The 18,926-nt window shown below is 37.1% G+C and overlaps 1 protein-coding gene across 1 annotated transcript in view; it reads right to left on the bottom strand.

The window, feature by feature from the left end:
• The window catches only part of itga1 (integrin, alpha 1), a 209,114-nt gene that overhangs the window by 159,606 nt on the left and 30,582 nt on the right, over window positions 1-18,926 (bottom strand). The window contains 1 exon segment of the mRNA XM_028805627.2: window positions 599-719. Within this exon segment, the coding sequence (XP_028661460.2) occupies window positions 599-719 (121 nt within the window).

The raw sequence follows: 18,926 nt of genomic DNA on the forward strand, positions 1-18,926 counted from the left end.
ATGCTCCTCTCTCTGGGACTCACACCTGACCACCTGCCTTCACCCCAGACCGCATGTCTCCTCATCCTGCCTCTCACTCTCTCTTTCCTTTAACCTCTGTTCCTTTTTTCTCCTCTTTTGAATCTCTTTTCTTACTTCCCGCCCTTTTATGCACTGATCAGGTGCAGGTGCTGTAATCACCTGCTCCCAGATGTGAATGAAGCACCTGACCAATCCGTTCACATTTGCACGTGAATGCGTGAATAACCAAGCATCCCAATCAGTCTCAGTTTCTTTGTACACCTGCACCCGCCTGGAGCCTGCACACTCCGAGACTTCCATTTAATTCTTTAAAATGCACAGCACCATGAACTTCTCTCATCAAGAGCGTCTCCTTCAGGTGACACTATGTCACACAAATTAAACTTCTTAAGCCCTAATTACATAAGTGAATAATAAAAGCATTAAAGGTGGTCCATATTATAAGCGCCACTGGTGCTTTGTAAGTCTTATTAAGACCAAAAACATTGCTTGCTAAGGTCTTGTTGCAGACAGCAAAAGTAACTGACTAATATATGTACCTAGGTAGCTACTATTTAAGAAAAAAAGAATAACTTACCATTTACCTTCCTCATTTTCAAATTGTTGAACACTATAGCCAAACATGTCTTCCACTGGGCCAGTAAATTGCATTCCATTTTTTTCATCCACATTGAATAATGTTGCAAAATGAATTACTCCTGTTGAAAATAAAGTATTTTTTTAAACTTGAATGCGATATTTTGTTCCTAAATACAGCTTCTGCATTGCCCCTGACTGAGTGCAACATGTTCAAAAATGAGACATTTCTATCAGGATACCAGAACATTTAGGGCACAAAGGCCAGTGAAGGAAGGAAAGCTGTGCTCAACTGGGAGTAATGATTCTCTCTCTGTATATTTTCTTGATGTGTCATCAGGGAGAAGTGTGGTTTCTGAGGTTCCTGTTCTTGGTCAAAAAATAAACCCCTGGATTTCCTCACTAATAGGTAGAAGCCCATGTTAGAAGTACTGAAGCCCCTTATGTATTATAAAAGAAACAGCAGTCATAAGTGTCTGGCACTTTAAATACTTTAGCTCTAATTTAGGGCTGTATTGCTTACAATTGCCCTCAGGAGACGGGCGGCTCTGGGTGAACCTAGTAGGCGGATGAAATGTGTCCTTTGGCAAGGGAAAATGTTGATGATGGTGAGGGTGATGGGAAATAAATCCTAGTGTGTGGGGAAATCAGGAAATTTGCAGAAAAACATAACATTCAGAGTTTGTTGTTGTTAAACCTACTACATGTTAATGGCTAAGGTTTATTTTGTAACTATTTAGGGATGGTGTAAAGAGTGTTTATGGACCCGACTGGAGAATTATATGCATATTGATCAAGTGTGTTTGATATGTGCTTTACTTCAGACCCACAGACTTAATCTTATGACATCTCCTAAATGTAATTTTTAGCATAATCAAGGGAGGTTTAATACTTATTTTTTGAAGAAGGTGGTTCAGCAGTGTGCTTCTAAAGATATACAAATATTACTGCCAGGAATATATACTATTTATTATTACTTTCCATGGACATAAGACAGATTCATACAAAATTTCAAGATTTAATGGGTCAGAAATGTGGAAATGTGTCTGGAGGCAGGTTACAGAATTAGTCTATGCATTTATAACAATATGGGTCAATTCCTACATTTTCTCTTTCTAGTTCGATGCCGGTCCCAAGCCCGTATAAATGGGGAGGGTTACGTCAGGAAGGGCATCCGGTGTAAAATTTTGCCAAATCAATATGCGGACGACAATTTTGGATGATCCGCTGTGGCAGCCCGTAACGGGAGCAGCCGAAAGAAGAAGAAGAAGAAGTTGAGGTCTGTGTCCAGTATTTCCTCTCTTTTCCTCTCTTTCAGTTCATTCCATGAACTCATTTGCTTCACCCCTTTCTCATAAGTTTGTGGCTTCTACTCCCACTTCTGCAAAGCTTCCCTCAGAACATTCTTAATAATGTCTAATTGACTAACAGACCTCTTTATATAAAAATATGACTATTGTGTAACACAGTAATGCAGTAAAAATCACAAAGAATGTTTAAATGTGTTAAACATGACAAGACACCTGACTAGTAGGGTTAAACAAGCAACTGTCAGTTAATTTAAATGTGGCTGATAAAAACAGATACTGCTTATTCTGTCATACTAAGTATATCTGACATCTCCTCCTCTACACTGTGTTAGCAAACCTCTTTCCAAGCATTACAAAACTGCTCTAAAAATCCTAGTTATCAGCATACACAATTTGAGTTTGTCTACAGAATGTACCCTACCCCCCTAGAGACGTCATCTAATGGGACTAAAACTAAAACCCTATGTCATTTTTGCCCTCTTAAAGTTCTTGGCATCTTCCTCCACATGTTCTGGCATTATGTGGCTGAATCCCTCTCCATGATTCTTTCTCTCCCCATTTCTTTGTCTATTCAGATTCTCCTCCTAGACCTTTGTGCTCTTTCCTCACTTTCCCTTTCTATTTCCCAGAGGAAGCTTTTAATGTCTGCAACCATTTGCAGCAAAGTTGCTTTTAGCCACTTGCTGGAAATCTCCCGCCTTTGTCCCTTACACCTCTAAAAGTCTTCATTTTACAATCTTATCTTTCTTTTACTTTCCGCATCTCAGATCAACAAATCTTCCAGGTCTATATCAACAACTGCCTTCATGCTGTTCAGTCAGTAAAGTGCAGGTTGTGGTTGCTCCATTATGCAGTTTCTTCTGTCCACCTTTCTTCATTCTTTTTTTTTCTGTTACTTTGCTGTGCACTCCTGTGTGTGTGTGTGTGTCTGTTTGTGTGTCTGTGTGTGTCTGTGCCAATTTACCTGTCAACTTTTTCTTGTTTTTTTTTTATTGTGCTTCTGTCTAATTAGCCATCTCAGGAGGTGAGAAGTGTGGTGGCGTGGGTGGGCGCCAGTGGGGGCTGCTTTTGTTTTTGTTATTACATACCATTATTACTGCTTTCCTTTCCCTTCTGTTTTTTTCATTTTATTATTAAAAATTTGATCACAAAAAAAAAAAAAATGTGATTCAAGTTCACCAAACTCACAAGTGACTGAACATTTTATACATTTCAAATAAAAGTGATTATATTCTCCATTAAAGGCACCATATAAAGTAAACATTGTGAATTTTTGTTTTCATATTCCTATAATATCTGTTTTTATGTCTAATTTCCAAATGGCTTACAAAATCAAATCGTTTACACCAAAATATACATTCTAAACTGTCTAAAGAAGAAAATAGCATGTTAATTATTTTGATTAAAGTTCATCACCTTTGATCTCAGCCACAAGGTATAACATGAGATTTTCAACTTCTAAATGCTTCAGACAGGATGTGGATATGGGTGGGGTTTCAACTATTTTAGGGCAGTAAGACATTTGTTTCAAGGTGGCAGATAAAAGAAACTGACTTTTTACTTGTTTTTTCCTTTGAGTAAAATATTTGGGTGTTTCTTTGTGCTTTTCCTTTACAAGTATATACATACGTGAAGCACTGCCAAAGCATACTTTGATTTGAAAGTACAATATTTAATGCATACTCAGTATCTGCTACATCATATTAAATAAAGAAGATTAAGTAACAATGCAAATTATTAAATTACAGACGTGGAAAATCAGAGTCATTTATCCAAGTACAAGTAATGAATCACAGTATAAATATGACAATACTTTGGCAGACTATATAGGGTGAAATAACCTTCATTTTATTATGTTATTATGTGTAGGAGATCTTTATTGATGCATCTAATAAATGTCAAAATATTAGTGTTCTGTCTGGTACTCTAAAGAAAACTGCATTCTTGAATACTCTCCATACTCTTCTCTCTGAAAATTTAGATCATTGGACACAGATCTCTGGTGGCACAGGTCAGTATTGTAGTTGATATGAAAAATATATTTCAGATGTAAATGCTGGATGTGATAAATAAACAGGCTTGATGGACTGAATGGTCTCCTCTCATATGTCAAATTTCTTATGTACTTATGCTACTGACATATAGTCATATTTTTCATTCACATTATTTACAGTATATAAGAATATAAAAATGTTAATGATGAGTTTTGACTGGTATACTGAGGCAAAGTCACCACCTTTCTGGGTTTGAAATTACAAGTTTTCTTCTTACAAGGTGAATTGCTCAATGGCAAGTCAAGCAAAATGACACCCTTTATTGGCTAACTGAACAGATTACAATATGCATGCTATAAATACAGGGAAGTTTCTGTAGTACAACTTGCCTGAAGAGAGGGGTCTGAGCTGCCTCAAAAGCTTGCATATTGTAATCTGTTCAGTTAGCCAATAAAAGGTGTCATTTTGCTTGACTTCTCATTGCATCCATAATGGTTAACATGGTACAACACCGTACTACTACAAAAGTCAATGATAGCTGTGGTGTAGCATAAGATGTTTGTATTGATGCAGAATCCCTGGTCAGTAGCTGTAAGCACTAGGTTTCATGGTCAGGGATGATAGGGCCATGTTATCTACATAAGGTTAAATAAAATAGATCACTGGAGGCTGGGAGCACTGGTGGTGATCCCAGACTCTTTATGGAATCCTAGCCTAGTGTCTCTGTATCCACAGTGAACTGTTCTTAACTCTAGAAATGAGAATGAGTGTAAAGCCACCTCAGACTAACAGACATGGAAACCTAGGGGGTGAAGGCTGAGCCGCAGAAGAAGAAGCAGCTAGGGTCAAGACAGACAAAAAGGAAAGGGAGGTAAAATGAAACATGATTTTGTGCACAAGAAATTTCCTCAAAAATATGCATTAACTTATAAAGGAATGGTCCAGTATTTTCAAGGTGATATGACATCTCCCTTTAGTGCTGCCTTGCCTGTGTGATATCTACCAACCTTAATCATTCCAGATGCATTTTTTTTTGCTTTAATAGAGGAAAATTTTAGCTAAGAAAGCATTGTTTATCTCGACTATATCGTGATGCAGACATCTAAAAAGAAGCTACATTTCAATTCAGGATGGCAACAATCCAACTAGAAGGAGGCCTTATATGTCAGATATACTCAGTTTGACATAATAAGCAGTATATGTTTTCATCAGCCACATCTAAATTAACTAACAGTTGCTTGTTTAACCCTACTAGTCAGGTGCCTTGTCATGTTTAACACATTTTCACATTCTTTGTGATTTTTATTGCATTAGTGTGTAACATAGTAGTCATATTTTTTATACAAAGAGGTCTGAAATTACAGATCAGCTTTCCTATTTTATCAGAAACAAAGACTGTTATTTGAATGTATTTAGCATTTTTTTCTTTAGGTATTTTCCTTTACATGCTATTTTTAAATCATTTTTGGTACAAATTGTGTGCTTTGTTTAATTCCTATTCCATCACTCTTTGGGTTTTGTGGTTATTACAAGCTAGTTGCTCTGTTTGTGTCCTCAGCCTAGATCTCTTGTACTGTAATGCCTTTATTTTAAACTCTTGCTAGCCTAATGGTCTGTTAGATCTTTTAACACCACCTGCTGTTTCCTTTGTTTTGTCTCTTTGTCACTGCTGCAACATGCCTTGTGTCTCAGTGGTATATATTTGTCCCCATAAAACATCTTTTTGTTTTAATAGTTGTACCCACTGAATCCAACTTATTAAAAGATTAAAAAATTAAGCAGTAATTCTTGTTTCAAAAAATTCTCATGCGGGGCTCTAATCACAGTTTCTTGAAACAGTTTAACATCTTTAGATGATGCACGACTTATACGACTCCTGCTCAGACTTGTTTTTCATGTCAGTTGTTGAGAGTTCAATTAGAGCACATTATATCTTTTTAAAAAATGAATTATATGATTAGGAATCTGTACTCAGACATCATTCCTCACTAGTGATGATCGCTGAAATTCACAGAAGCATGCTCGACAGTGACCTTGTCCTGGAAACTCATTTTTTTCTCAGCACCCAGCGTGAAATCACAGAGCTGAAGTAGCCATGTGCAGAACATAAATGCATGCTTACTGTAGGCCTACTCCATCTCATATTCTATGACGCTGTCTCATCAGCTTCATACATATGTGATATCACTACCTGCTCAGTACTCCAGCTGGATTTGCACCTCACCTCCTTAAAAAAAAAAAAATATATGAGTACTGCCACTGCTTTTTTAACATTGATCACTGTGCACTCATTCACTTGCTGCAGCGCCTCATGGCTAATTTTGTATGCCAGTAAAATGCATGTGCAATTAGCCAGCAGCGAATCAAAACAATCCTTAAAGGAGATGAAAAAGAAGGATGATTTTGTGCACAAGATATTTCCTCAGAAATATGCTTTACACTTATAAAGACATCTTAGAGGATTTGTTTTTAAACCACAAAGCTTCAATAAACACTTTACACTGTTTTCCAGGTAAGCTTTGGTGATGTTATGTGCACATTCACATCACATTCATTCATTTTGTCAAGTCAACATGAGTGAGATATAAGAATTTAAATAAAAGTTATGAACAACAGCATTGTAATTTTGATTACTGCACTGGACTGTATGTAACGAACCATTACAAATTTCTGCACTAACTCAGCCCTAACCCTGACCACTTGCAGAACAAAATGCAGCACATTTCACAAAAGCATATTTCCAGGAAAAAAAAAACCTGGAAATTCTTTATTCATGTTCCTTTTATCAAATCTTTACTGCTTTTTACTAAACATTTCTGAAATTCAGCCTGCTAGGAATTAACCAAAGAGAGGCAGATATATTAACAGGTTTAGAAAGATTTAAAAAAAATGGATTTTTAAACAATCAAGTGTCAGTAAAAGTAACTTAAGTCAGAGAAAACCACAACACACATGCCAAAATTAATTTTTTTCTCAAAAAACAAAGCCAGACTTAAGCCCTTAAATTCTTTCTAATTTGAGTGGCTGTTACCTTTAGATATTTTAATGTTTAAAAGCCGGGTTATGCAAGCTACTATCTTTTATAAGGGCAACAGATTGATATCACTAGGTTGTAAAGCATATGACTAGCAGCAGGATTTATTGCTACAAAATAAGAGGCGTCCATGAAAATGATGATCAGAACAAATACCCACCATGAAATAGCACTATGATGACTTCACAAATATAATGTTAAAATAAATAAATTCCTCACATACCCATAGCATGTAACTAGCGTTTACGTCAGAGATCCAGTAAGCTGTGTATGAATCGTTGCCCTATATCAGCGTTTTTCTTTTCCTAACAGAGACATGTATGTTAAGTTGATTAATAACTCTCAGTTAATAGTGTGTCAGCCCTTGAATGGAAGTGTGGTTATGGGTGTGAGTGTGCTTGGTGTTCGATTATAGTTCTGCATGGGGATGTTTTCCTGCTTAGGGTCTGATGCTACAAGGATGGATTCTTGCTAGTGTAAGAAAGTCAAAGGATTGTGCTGCAGCATATTTGCATTATAGTAATGAAAATTCATAACATTCATGTACATGAGTTAAACACCTCTGTGGCCTCAGCAGCTATAGTACATATTGACCAATTCACATACAGCTATGGAATATCATTTGTGCCTAAACGAAATAAATAATCACATGAAAAGCAATAGTGATATACATTGTCACGCATGCGTGTCTGAAGGTCATCTTGCTGGCTCTGATTAGGTATGCAATACCATTCCAGGGTGACAAGGGGCTCTGCCATTGACTGACTTCTCTCTTAACCTCTACAGCACAGCGAAGGAGGCTGACGCCCGCCCCTTCTGGTCAGAAACACATAAAAGTAACCCGTCCCTGGAAGGTGGTGTTTCACTTTGACTCAAACTTGCAGCAGGATTAAACTCCCAGTTAGACAAACCTGAAGGATATTTTTTTATTCTAGCACCCTAATGTGGCTGTTTATTTAATTGCGACCTTAATGCTTTGAAAGAGATATTAAATCAGGTAGCCCTGGTTAGCACCCCAACTATTTTTGGGACTGTGTAATCTCACTTCTTCTCCACTATATATATATACTAGCTGTGTAAACCCGTGCTGTAAAAAGTCCAAAAGTCAGGTACTTGAAAGGAACTACTCTGGGCATCTCTCTCCTAGGAGGATTCGTTTTGCCGAATTGCTCACATCACTTGTGCATTAGCAGCGGTAGGAAAAGTAAAAGGGATACCATTTTATCATTTTACCACAAGTGAGGCCAGCACGGCACCAGGTTTTGTTTTGGTGACGTGCTGGCCTCACTTGTGTTATTAGCAACTAACCGAGTTTTCTGTTTCCTCGGAGGTCGAGCTCTTACCCCGACTTCACCTCTTACTTTCGGGCTGGATAGACACACACACTTCCACGTATAGAATAGGAATAGGTCCAGCCCAAGATGAAACCATCATAAATGGAGGCATTTTTGAAATAAATAGCAGGGCCATTACAATTGTCCTTTGGAAATTTAGCATAAAGAAGTCCTAATATTAAATAAAATGGTGTTTAAAAATAAGTCAGTTTTGTTATAAAACTGACAATAATTAAATTTAAGATAACTACATTGTTGACCCAAAATAAAATGATAACACTATACTTCATAATAATTAAATGTGCTTATCTCACAATTTAATGTCTCATATATATTGTATATATCACTGTAATTTTACATGCGATTATGATTGTTATTTTATTTATTTCATTTTGGCAGAAATGGTATTCCATAGGGGGCTGATGAATGTTAATGTCTTTTGAGGGAAGTAAGTTTATTTTTGTGCACAGGCTCAGAGAGATGTACTGTAACAAGTAAATAAACTGATCTGACCTTACAACAAGCTGGGTTCATGTTTAATGATAATAAGGACCATGGGATTATTTGTAAATATGCAGATTATAAAAGACAACTCTCAAATCAAGAAAATATCAAAACAGAATTCAGTGATTACCAGAACACATGAATATAGGATCTTGGTATAGTTGCTTGTATTACATTTACCCAGAAAACAAACACACATCAGATCTTGGGAAACCAGATATACAAAGTATAGGGAAAGTATTGTAATCATCCACAGTTTTGATGTTGATATTTTGATGAATCTTGATGTTGCAGACCTCCCCGACTTTCTCATATACGAAGTATAGGGAAAGTATTGGAATCCTCCAAAAAATTCCATTTTGAGATTTTGATGAAGCACGACCTGTAGACAGATTTATTCAACTTTACTTTTATAATAATTGCTTAATATATTATTAGTTTGATTTGATTTGTTGCTGATGGTTCTTTAATGTACATAATATAAAAATATAATCATTGTCTTGTGGTTTACTCCTCAAATATCTATCCCGATATCTGAGTATATGAGAAAGTCTAGGTGAGACCACTCCCGATTTTTTGTATTTATATTTAAATACTTATTACCTACTATTTGTTATTTTTTTTCTGTAAGCAATACGATTTTTTTAGTCTGCTCAGTAGAATGGGCCTTTCAGCCCAAAAAAGCCAGCCAGTCCTATCCACTTAATTCTTCTAAAATAACATCAAGTTGAATTTTGAAACTCCCTAATGTCCTACTGTCTACCATACTAGCTTAATCTTAAGCATCTTTGCCTATTGGGTATTGGATTGAGCCCCTTTAGTTCCCTTTATAACCTTTTCGTCTTTGACATAGAAGCACTGTAAGCTAACTCTATTCTCATGCCATTTTTGGATCCAGTTAACAGTACTGTGCAATGCACTGGCTGGAATTTGTCCTTTAATTGCTTTCTCAACAGACAGCCCTTTCAAACATAAAAAAATGTCAGGCATGCCTGGAGGCTCTTGCACTTTTTAATTTTATTTCTCAAGTTCATGGTTATCTGGAGGAAGCACGGGGTTTGATACAAAATTTAACTATGCCAGTGCTGAAAATGAATGCTTCCTGTTAAAAAATGCCTTTCAGTAAAACAGTATGATACTTGTTTTTTACCCAAAGTGCCATTTTACTCAGGCACATTCTTAAATAGAGAATTCATTACATTCATGTAGAAAATATGTTAAAGCATCTAGAGAATCACATACATCTTAGAAAAAATAAACTCCTCTTTCTTTACTTAAAACAAGAGCCCTTTTTATCATATGTGTTAATTTTAAGCAGACCATGCAGTTTTTGTTTTTGGTTATTAGTCATATGAAAAAAAGTATTGGCCAAATTTCAAATACAAATACAATGATATGTTAAAGGCAAGAGACTAATAATTTCAAAATGTGTCAGTCTTCTTTTTGTGCAATCTTTATCAAATATCTCCACTTATTCCCCTATTCACTGTTTAGGTAATACTAGTCCTGCTTAGAGATGTACCATAGTTTTCTCAGAATTCCATCTATACTGTATATGTTATAGGGGTAATAAATTAGATGCTTAATTTTAAACAATTATACTGAACAATTACACTTTTACTAGAGTTAGGAGTAACATTATAATCTTTTGTTTTGTAAATGGACTTCCTTGCAGTTAATGGTGTATTGTACCATGGATACAGTTTTCTATGCCTGCTTAATCCTGAGCAGGGTCACAAGAGTCTGTCCCAGCAAGCACGGGTTGCAAGGCAGAAACAAACCCCTAGACAGGGCAGCAGTCTATTGCAGGGGAACAAACTCACACACATCACACATACCCTACTAGGACCAATTTAGTATCACCAATGCAACTAACCTGCATGTGTTTGGACTGTGGGAGAAAACGAGACCACCCAGATGAAACCTACACAAAATCATGGAGAACATGCAAGCTCCGTGTATTAGAGGAACGAGAAAAGTCATGCTATAATATTGCACCCATCTTCCAATTAGCCACAGATAGTAATCCTAAAGAAAGTAAATTACCAACCTTTCTAATGAGGTGAAGATCCCTGCCAGGTCATACATGTTGTCTTCCTAATGGGTGGAATTATACAGCAAGTCAAGTCAAGTTGGGTAGCATGCACTGGGTTCCCGCACCCACTACATGATGAAACAACTCGGGATCCCGGTTTGCAATCCCCCAGGCAGACATGTAGTCCATCCAACCCTCTGGAAATTACCATCTATCTGCCACAGCCAGGTGTTACGTGGGCGACCCCTTGGCTTGGTCCAGTCACTTGGGTCCCCAGCAATGAGGATCTTACGAGCTGGATCACCATCGGGGAAACATGCCACATGGCCATAGTGCTGTAACTGACGCTCCCTCACAATGCAGGTAATGTGCCTCATTCGGGATTCCATGAGCAACCGCTCATTCGACACAAAGTCAAACCAACGGTACCCAAGGATTCTCCGAAGAGACACAGTACCAAAGGAGTCCAGTCTTCATCTCAGGTCACTGGATAGCGTCCATGTCTTGCAACCATATAGCAAGACAGGAAGCACCAGGACTCTAAAGACTTGGACCTTCGTCCTTTTCCAGGCCCCTCATGGACCCCATGATCATCAGAGGTGACTGTGTGCAGAGGGTGCAGACCTATAAATACCTGGGAGTGCAGCTGGATGATAAATTGGACTGAACTGCTAATATTGATGCTCTGCGTAAGAAAGGACAGAGCCGACTATACTTCCTTAGAAGGCTGGCATCCTTCAACACCTGCAATAAGATGCTACAGATGTTCTATCAGACGGTTGTGGCAAGCGCCCTCTTCTACGTGGTGGTGTGCTGGGGAGGCAGCATAAAGAAGAGGGACACCTCACGCCTGGACAAACTGGTGAGGAAGGCAGGCTCTATTGTAGGCATGGAGCTGGACAGTTTGACATCTGTGGCAGAGCGACGGGCGCTGAGCAGGCTCCTATCAATTATGGAAAATCCACTGCATCCACTAAACAGTATCATCTCCAGACAGAGGAGCAACTTCAGCGACAGACTGCTGTCACCGTCCTGCTCCACTGACAGACTGAGGAGATCATTCCTCCCCCACACTATGCGACTCTTCAGTTCCACCTGGAGGGGTAAACGTTAACATTATACAAAGTTATTGTCTGTCTGTATACCTGCATTGTTATCACTCTTTAATTTAATATTTTCTTTATCAGTATGCTGCTGCTGGAGTCTATCTATCTATTTAATTTTTAGTTCATGTTCATTCAAAAATAATAAATGTTACTATATAATAATTTAAATGCTGTATTAGTAACACTTTATTAACACTTTTAATAATGAACATTACATACTATTTTAACAAATCAATTTATTCATTGGTTGTAGAGTCTTTTCCAGTGCAGTAATACTACTAAACTACTATCCATTCTAAACTAATGAAAGTTATTATAAAGTGGTATCAGTGGATTTTATTTGGTTCCTTTGTAAAATTTTTATGCGTGGTGGCTTTGATTTTTTTTTTTTATATATTTTTTTATTTTTCTTCCAAAATATACATTTTTGAAGTGATCTAACAATTGGCTAAACACATTTTTGAGTTATTATTCTGTTAACACCATGTTTCAGATAAGCACCACATTTCCTACTAGAGGAAAGTTTTTTCATAACTAAGGTAGACAAGACACAGCAGCTTATTTTACAGCTGGCTTTTGAGACGGGAAGTAACAAGTAGAGTGCAACCGGACAAATGGCTTACATACACAAACTGGAATTCACATACTTACAGTTTATTACTTCTTACACTTCAGAATGTAAAAGAAGAGCTACAAAATATCACTTAATTTGCACTACTTAAATAACTAAAAAAAAGGAAAGTTGTGTTTTTATAAAGTACAGTATATAATGTAAGATTACCTACAAAGTTGAGCTTCTGTGGAGTACTGTATATTTTCTGTGTACAGGCAACACATATAAACATAAAATGAGGTTATAACTCACTGAGGTGCACCCTAGTGTGTTAATTTATTTTACTATCACTTCAATGTTATGCATTGTGTGCTTTAAAAGTGCTGCACACAAGTGATTTTACTCATTTTTAAAAATGTACAAGTGTTGAAATTATGCTTAGCCTGATAACTGAGAGTAGCAGTGTCATGTGTAAGCAAATATTCCATAATAAGCTATTTACTGAAAACACTGTACTATTTACATACTGTATTTATTGTCAGACACGTGTGCATGGGAGGCAGCTAGAGGTCTTAAATAATAGTAATACCACGCCAGACCAGGGGGTGGCGAGCTGCAGTAACTGTCTCTCTCTATCCTCTGCAGATTATATTCAGGAAATCCCAGCATTTTTGATGAAGTCACTTCTGGCCCCGAACATGGCACTTCCGGATCTGGCGCTCTGGATGACATCATTTCCTGTCACGACCTTTAAAACCGCCACTTTACTCAACCTAAGTCAGTTCTGTTTTGGACACTGTATCATGCACAGCTCATGGAAAAAACACCCATTTTGCAGCCTGGGATATTATACAGGTGGCTGCCCCAAACCTTTGATGTTTCCTATGTCTTACTGTGACAGTATATAAAAATTTCACTACAGAGCTTATAATTAAATATGAATTTAAATATTTAAGTAATAGGTTTGACATAATTAGAATTATATACAGTAGATAACATGTGATTTTTTTAAATCTTCAGTATCTATACAGAAAAGCTTTTCTACTGAATAATTCCTAATTATTGTTTTAAAACCATTATTGTTTTTTTAAACCATGGTGGCACAGTAGTACCGCTTCTGCCTCGCAACAAGGCGACTGGGGTTCACATCCCAGGTCCTGACTGCAGAGAGTCTGCATGTTGTCTGTGTGTCTGCGTGGTCTTCCTCCCACAGTCCAAAACATTGACGGTGGTAAATTGGTCCCACGTGTGTGTGTGTGCGGGTACATGTGTATTCACCCTGTGATGGCACCCTATCCAGGGATTATTCCTGCCTTGCCCTCAATGCTTGCTGGGATAAGCTCCTGCAACCCTACTCAGTATAAAGCGGATATGAAGATGGATGAATCAACAAATTTATCAGAACTGGTAGAGGGAAATATAGGTTCAAGGATTACTTCAATATGAAATGTTTTCCCTCATCAAGTGTATGAGTCAGCTGTGTTGACTCACTCTTAGGTACAAATAAGAGGAGAATGTTCTTCATGGAGTGAAGACAACAGTGGAGTCCCTGAGGGGTCTGTCCTTGGTCCTTTATTTTTTCTGATTTATATTCATGACATTGATTCTGGTATAGTTAGTAAACTTGTGAAATTCACAGATGACACTAAAACTGGAAGGATGGCAGACACTGAGAGGCAGCAGTCACAGCTCTAAATAACCACTTTGTTTTGCAAGTCAATGCTGCTTTTCCGCGCCAGTCTTTTCACAAACTTTCACAGAAAACAGGAGAGATGTTACAGCAGTTTGCGACTTAACTCAGGCTGCTAGAGACTGTGCTTTTGCGAGCGACACTAAAAACAATTAGAGATGCAGTTTTAAGTAAATGCTGTTCTGGTTATGTGCACCAGAGGCTTCTTTAGAAAGGTCGCGTGCTTATACTCACTCACACGCTGGAGGTGTTATCCTTAAGTGAGAAAATTGAAGAGCAAATGGCAGCAACACTGTTGGTGATGCTGTGATTGCACAAACACAGCCTGTTAACTGTGTTACACAGAGACCAGATAAAAATGAGAGAAAAAAAAAACCAAACACAATTTGGAGAAAAACAAGACAGATAAGCAATGCTCTAGAAGCAGAATTGCAGACCTCTTGCAAAATGTCAGTCATGTCACAAGTGCAGTGGGGAAGATCGTTTCCCAAAAATGTGCAGGATGAAGAGTTCCAAAAAGCAATCTTTTAATAGCATTGAGAGACAAACGGAGTATGCCTTTGTGGCTACTGAAAATGACAGGTCAGAAAGACTAAATGTTTGTCTAGGAGGTGTGAAACTTAAAAAACTTTGAGGTACTTTTTTGTATGAAAATGTGCTATATAAATAAATGTAGTTGTTGTTGTTGTTAAAATGCTTATTGACTCTAGTGGAATCTGTTACATCATCGATGAACAAAACTCAGAAAAACTGAAACATGTGCATAATAAATATCAATTACACATTCAAATGACCCAGAATAAACCATTTACTTATCCTTCTAACCAGTCATTATCTGTGACAGGAGCTTTTAATTGTGAAGTCAAGGTAAGAGACCACACTGAATATGCAGAGTTTGTCATTATCAAAGGGAACGGAGAAACACTGTTAGGCAAAGAGACAGCCATGAAGCTTGATGTGCTAAAACTAAGCACCAATACAGCCGCTGTGATTAATCTAAAACAGGTACTCTAGCTCCAATACCCAGAAATACTGTATTACATGGTGTGGGGAAGGAGAAAATTAAGCTGATTAGTTTATATATTGATTGTAGTGTTTAGTCAGTAGCTCAACCATTGGAAAATACCATTTAATTTAAGAGAAAATATCAAGAAGAAAATTAAAGAAATGGTTGGATTGGTCATTATTGAACCAGTTAATGGCTCTACCCTGTAAGCAAACTTAATGGTTCGGGTGCCAAAAGCCAGCTCAGAAATGAGACTTTGCATTAATATGCAACAAGCAAATTGAACAATTGTCAAGGAAAGTTGCCCAATCCCAACAGCAGATGAACTTTTACAAGGCATGAATAGCTCTATGGTCAGTCAGTCATTTTCAAACTAAATTGGCTCTATGTGGTTTAGTAAAGTAGATCTGTAATGAGGCTACCATCAACTTAACCTAACTCCTAAATCACTCCAAATTACAACTTTTGTTGTTCATAATGGGGTGTACAGACATAAAAGGCTTTTATTTAAAGTATCTTTAGCCAGTGAACAATATCAAAAAGATATATCTGGTGCTTTAACTGGTATAGAAGTAGTTGAGAACATCTCAGATTATATCATTTTTTAATGGCCACAATCAGGCAACACAAAAAAAATGGATACATGCTGTATTGAAAAGACTGAGAGCATGGACTGACATGGAACCCTAAAAAATGTCAATTTAACATGGATAGTTCGAAAATCAAGGAAATATTATTGACACAAAAAGGAGCTGGTCCTACAGATGAGAGAGTTGGAACAGTGTCTTGGTCTTGTCAGCTAAAGCTGATTTATTCCCCATTTTGCAACATTATCAGAACCATTGAGATCATTTTCTAGAAAAGATACACAATTCAAATTAGGAACAGAACAAAAAGAAGAATTTATTGCCCATAAAAAAGCACTAGCTAAAGTTCTAACTTTAGCTTACTTTGACAAGGATGCACCAACGTGAGTGATTGCTGATTCCTAATTCCTGATGCAAGCCCAGTTGGATTGTATTAGTCCAAAAGCAACAGGGTGAGATTGTTCCTGTTTGCAATGTAAGCTGTTTTTTATTGGAGTGTGAAAATGATATACACAGACAGAGAGAGAGGTCCTTGCTCTTGTATGGGAATATGAAAGACTTCATCCCTATGTATATGGCAAAGAGTTTGTCCTAGTCACTGACCATAAGCGACTAGCATCCATTTAGAGCCTGTGCTCAAATTCTTCTGCCCAGATTGAACATTGAGTTTTGAGCTTGCAACCCTACAATTTTACAGTTGTTCACATATCTGAAAAAAGCAACATCACAGAACAATTGTCACGTCTGGTAGGAAGTATAGCAATGAGAGAAAAGCACTCACTGTAATCATACGGGTATGTGAGATTTGTGGCTTAAGTACTGCACCAAGAGCTCTAAATGAGGTGGAGGAGGCATCTTCTCTTGGCCCTGAATTTATTAAAGTGAGAAAAGCTCAAAGTTTTTGCACCAAAACTAATGAATTATTTGTACTGAGATCTTTTGTGCTACATGGGACACACATATTAATGCAACAAGCACTAAGGGACAAAGCACTAGCATTGGCTCCTGAAAGACATTTAGGGAATGTTGGGACAGAGCAGCATCTTAGAAGCAAACTATGATGACCTGGCATGGAAAAAGAGGTAGAAAGACATTGTAAATTACAAAATTGTTGAACGTCCAAAACCACCCGAACACTTAACGACAACACCACTTCCAGAGGGACCATGGCAAGATGTTGCTGTTGAACACATAGACCACTGTCGTCCAATCACTTAATTTTAGTAGTGATAGATTACAACAACAGGTACTATGAGTATGATGTGCTTACTGTAGTTCCACTACTACAGAAATGATAATTGTCAGTTTAGAGTCAGTATTTAGTCTACATGGACTTCCATACTTTGAAATCTGACAATGGTCCACAGTTCATATTGGGAGAATTCAGGAATTATTGTGCGGAGAATGGTGTTAAACACTTAAAAACCATTCCAAGATGGGCATAAGCTAATGAAGAAGTGGAACTCCAAAATGCATCATTTATGAAACGTATTCAAATTGCCCAGTCTGAAGGTCTTGACTGTAAAAGGAAAAATATGTAACAACCTACAGAGAAATTATCCATGGAATAACAGGTCAAAGAATTATTGTTTAACTGGAAGATAAGAGGCAAGTTATTCGAACTTACATCTTTACATACATAGTGACTTGGAAGTATGTGATTGAGATACAAAGCAGAAAGCCAAATCTAAAATATATGCAGATGATTGTTGGGGAGCTAAATACTCCAATATTAACATTGCAGATCTTGTTCTTGTGAGACAAGGGAAGGCGGACAAATTCACTACACAGTTCAGTGCAACACCACACAGCATAGTGAGCAAGACTGGCAATAAAGTGACTGTAGAACCACCAACAGGGTTGCAGTACAGTTGCAACACAACTTTTATGAAGAGATTCTGGATAATGAGACTGCCGATCAGTCTCAAGGAGTGACAGCATTTGATGAAAACTTCACAAAGGGCACAGGAAAACAAACACCCATTAACAAGCTGAGAGATTCAGAAATGAGCTTGGAGGATTCCAGTCAGTCCACAACACTTTAAAGGTCTCAATATCTAAGAAAGATACCTCAGAAATTGAAGGATTATTTGATTGAATGATAACAATCCAAATAAGGAAGTGTTTAATCAGCTTTACTGTGCAGTGTATTATTAAATATTGAAGCTGCTTGCAAAATATATATTGATATATAAGAAGGAATGCATGTGGCTAGATGGATCAGGTAAACTAGTAATAAGATGGAGCAAATTGAATAAGGTGGTAGTTTAAGATTTGTAACTGAGTTAAGAGGAGGATATCATGTGCTGAGAAGGTGTTTGTTATTTTAAGTAACGTTGTTGTATGATTATTATGGGATGTTGTTATATGTCGTAAAGAAAGGTTAGAGGAAAAAATCGGGAGTGGTCTCCCCTAGACTTTCTTGTATACTCAGATATGGGGATGGATATTTGAGGAGTAAACCGCAGGACAGTGATTATATTTTTATATAATGTACATTAAAGAACCATCAACAACAAATCAAATCAAATTTATAATTTATTAAAATAAATTATTATAAAAGAAAAGTTGAATAAATCAGACTCTGCAGCTGCATGAATAAAAGGTAAAGTACCACTTCTGGCTAACGGAAATACCCCAAAAATTGATAGAAATCTATGTTTTGTACCTAATACTTGTATGCAAAATTTGGTTGACCTAAGTGAAAGTGTACTCAGGTTATCATGTTTACACACACACGCCCACACACACACACTGATAGACACACAGACATAATTCCAAAAATGGTAGTTTCGGACTCAGGGAGGTCTACAATGTCGAGATTCATCAAAATCTCTAAATGGAATTTTTGGAGGATTCCAATACTTTCCCTATATTTTGTATACGAGAAAGTCAGGGAGGTCGAAAACGTTGAAATTCATCAAAATATCGTCATCAAATCTTTGGACGATTACAATACTTTCCTTGTACTTAATAGTAAAAAGGATATTTAGAAATTAAAATGTCGGAATTGTTTAAGAAGCCATGTGTGTGACACTGATTTAATTTAGAATACCTAATTCATGCATTAAAATTATACAGTATATATAGAACTTTATTTGTTCTCAGGAGGAATTTGGCTTTTTACAGAAGCTCTTTAAATAAATAAATGCATAAATATTGTGTTTATATATCAA

The sequence above is a fragment of the Erpetoichthys calabaricus genome, chromosome 7 (genome assembly GCF_900747795.2).
Source record: "Erpetoichthys calabaricus chromosome 7, fErpCal1.3, whole genome shotgun sequence".
NCBI lineage: Eukaryota > Metazoa > Chordata > Cladistia > Polypteriformes > Polypteridae > Erpetoichthys > Erpetoichthys calabaricus.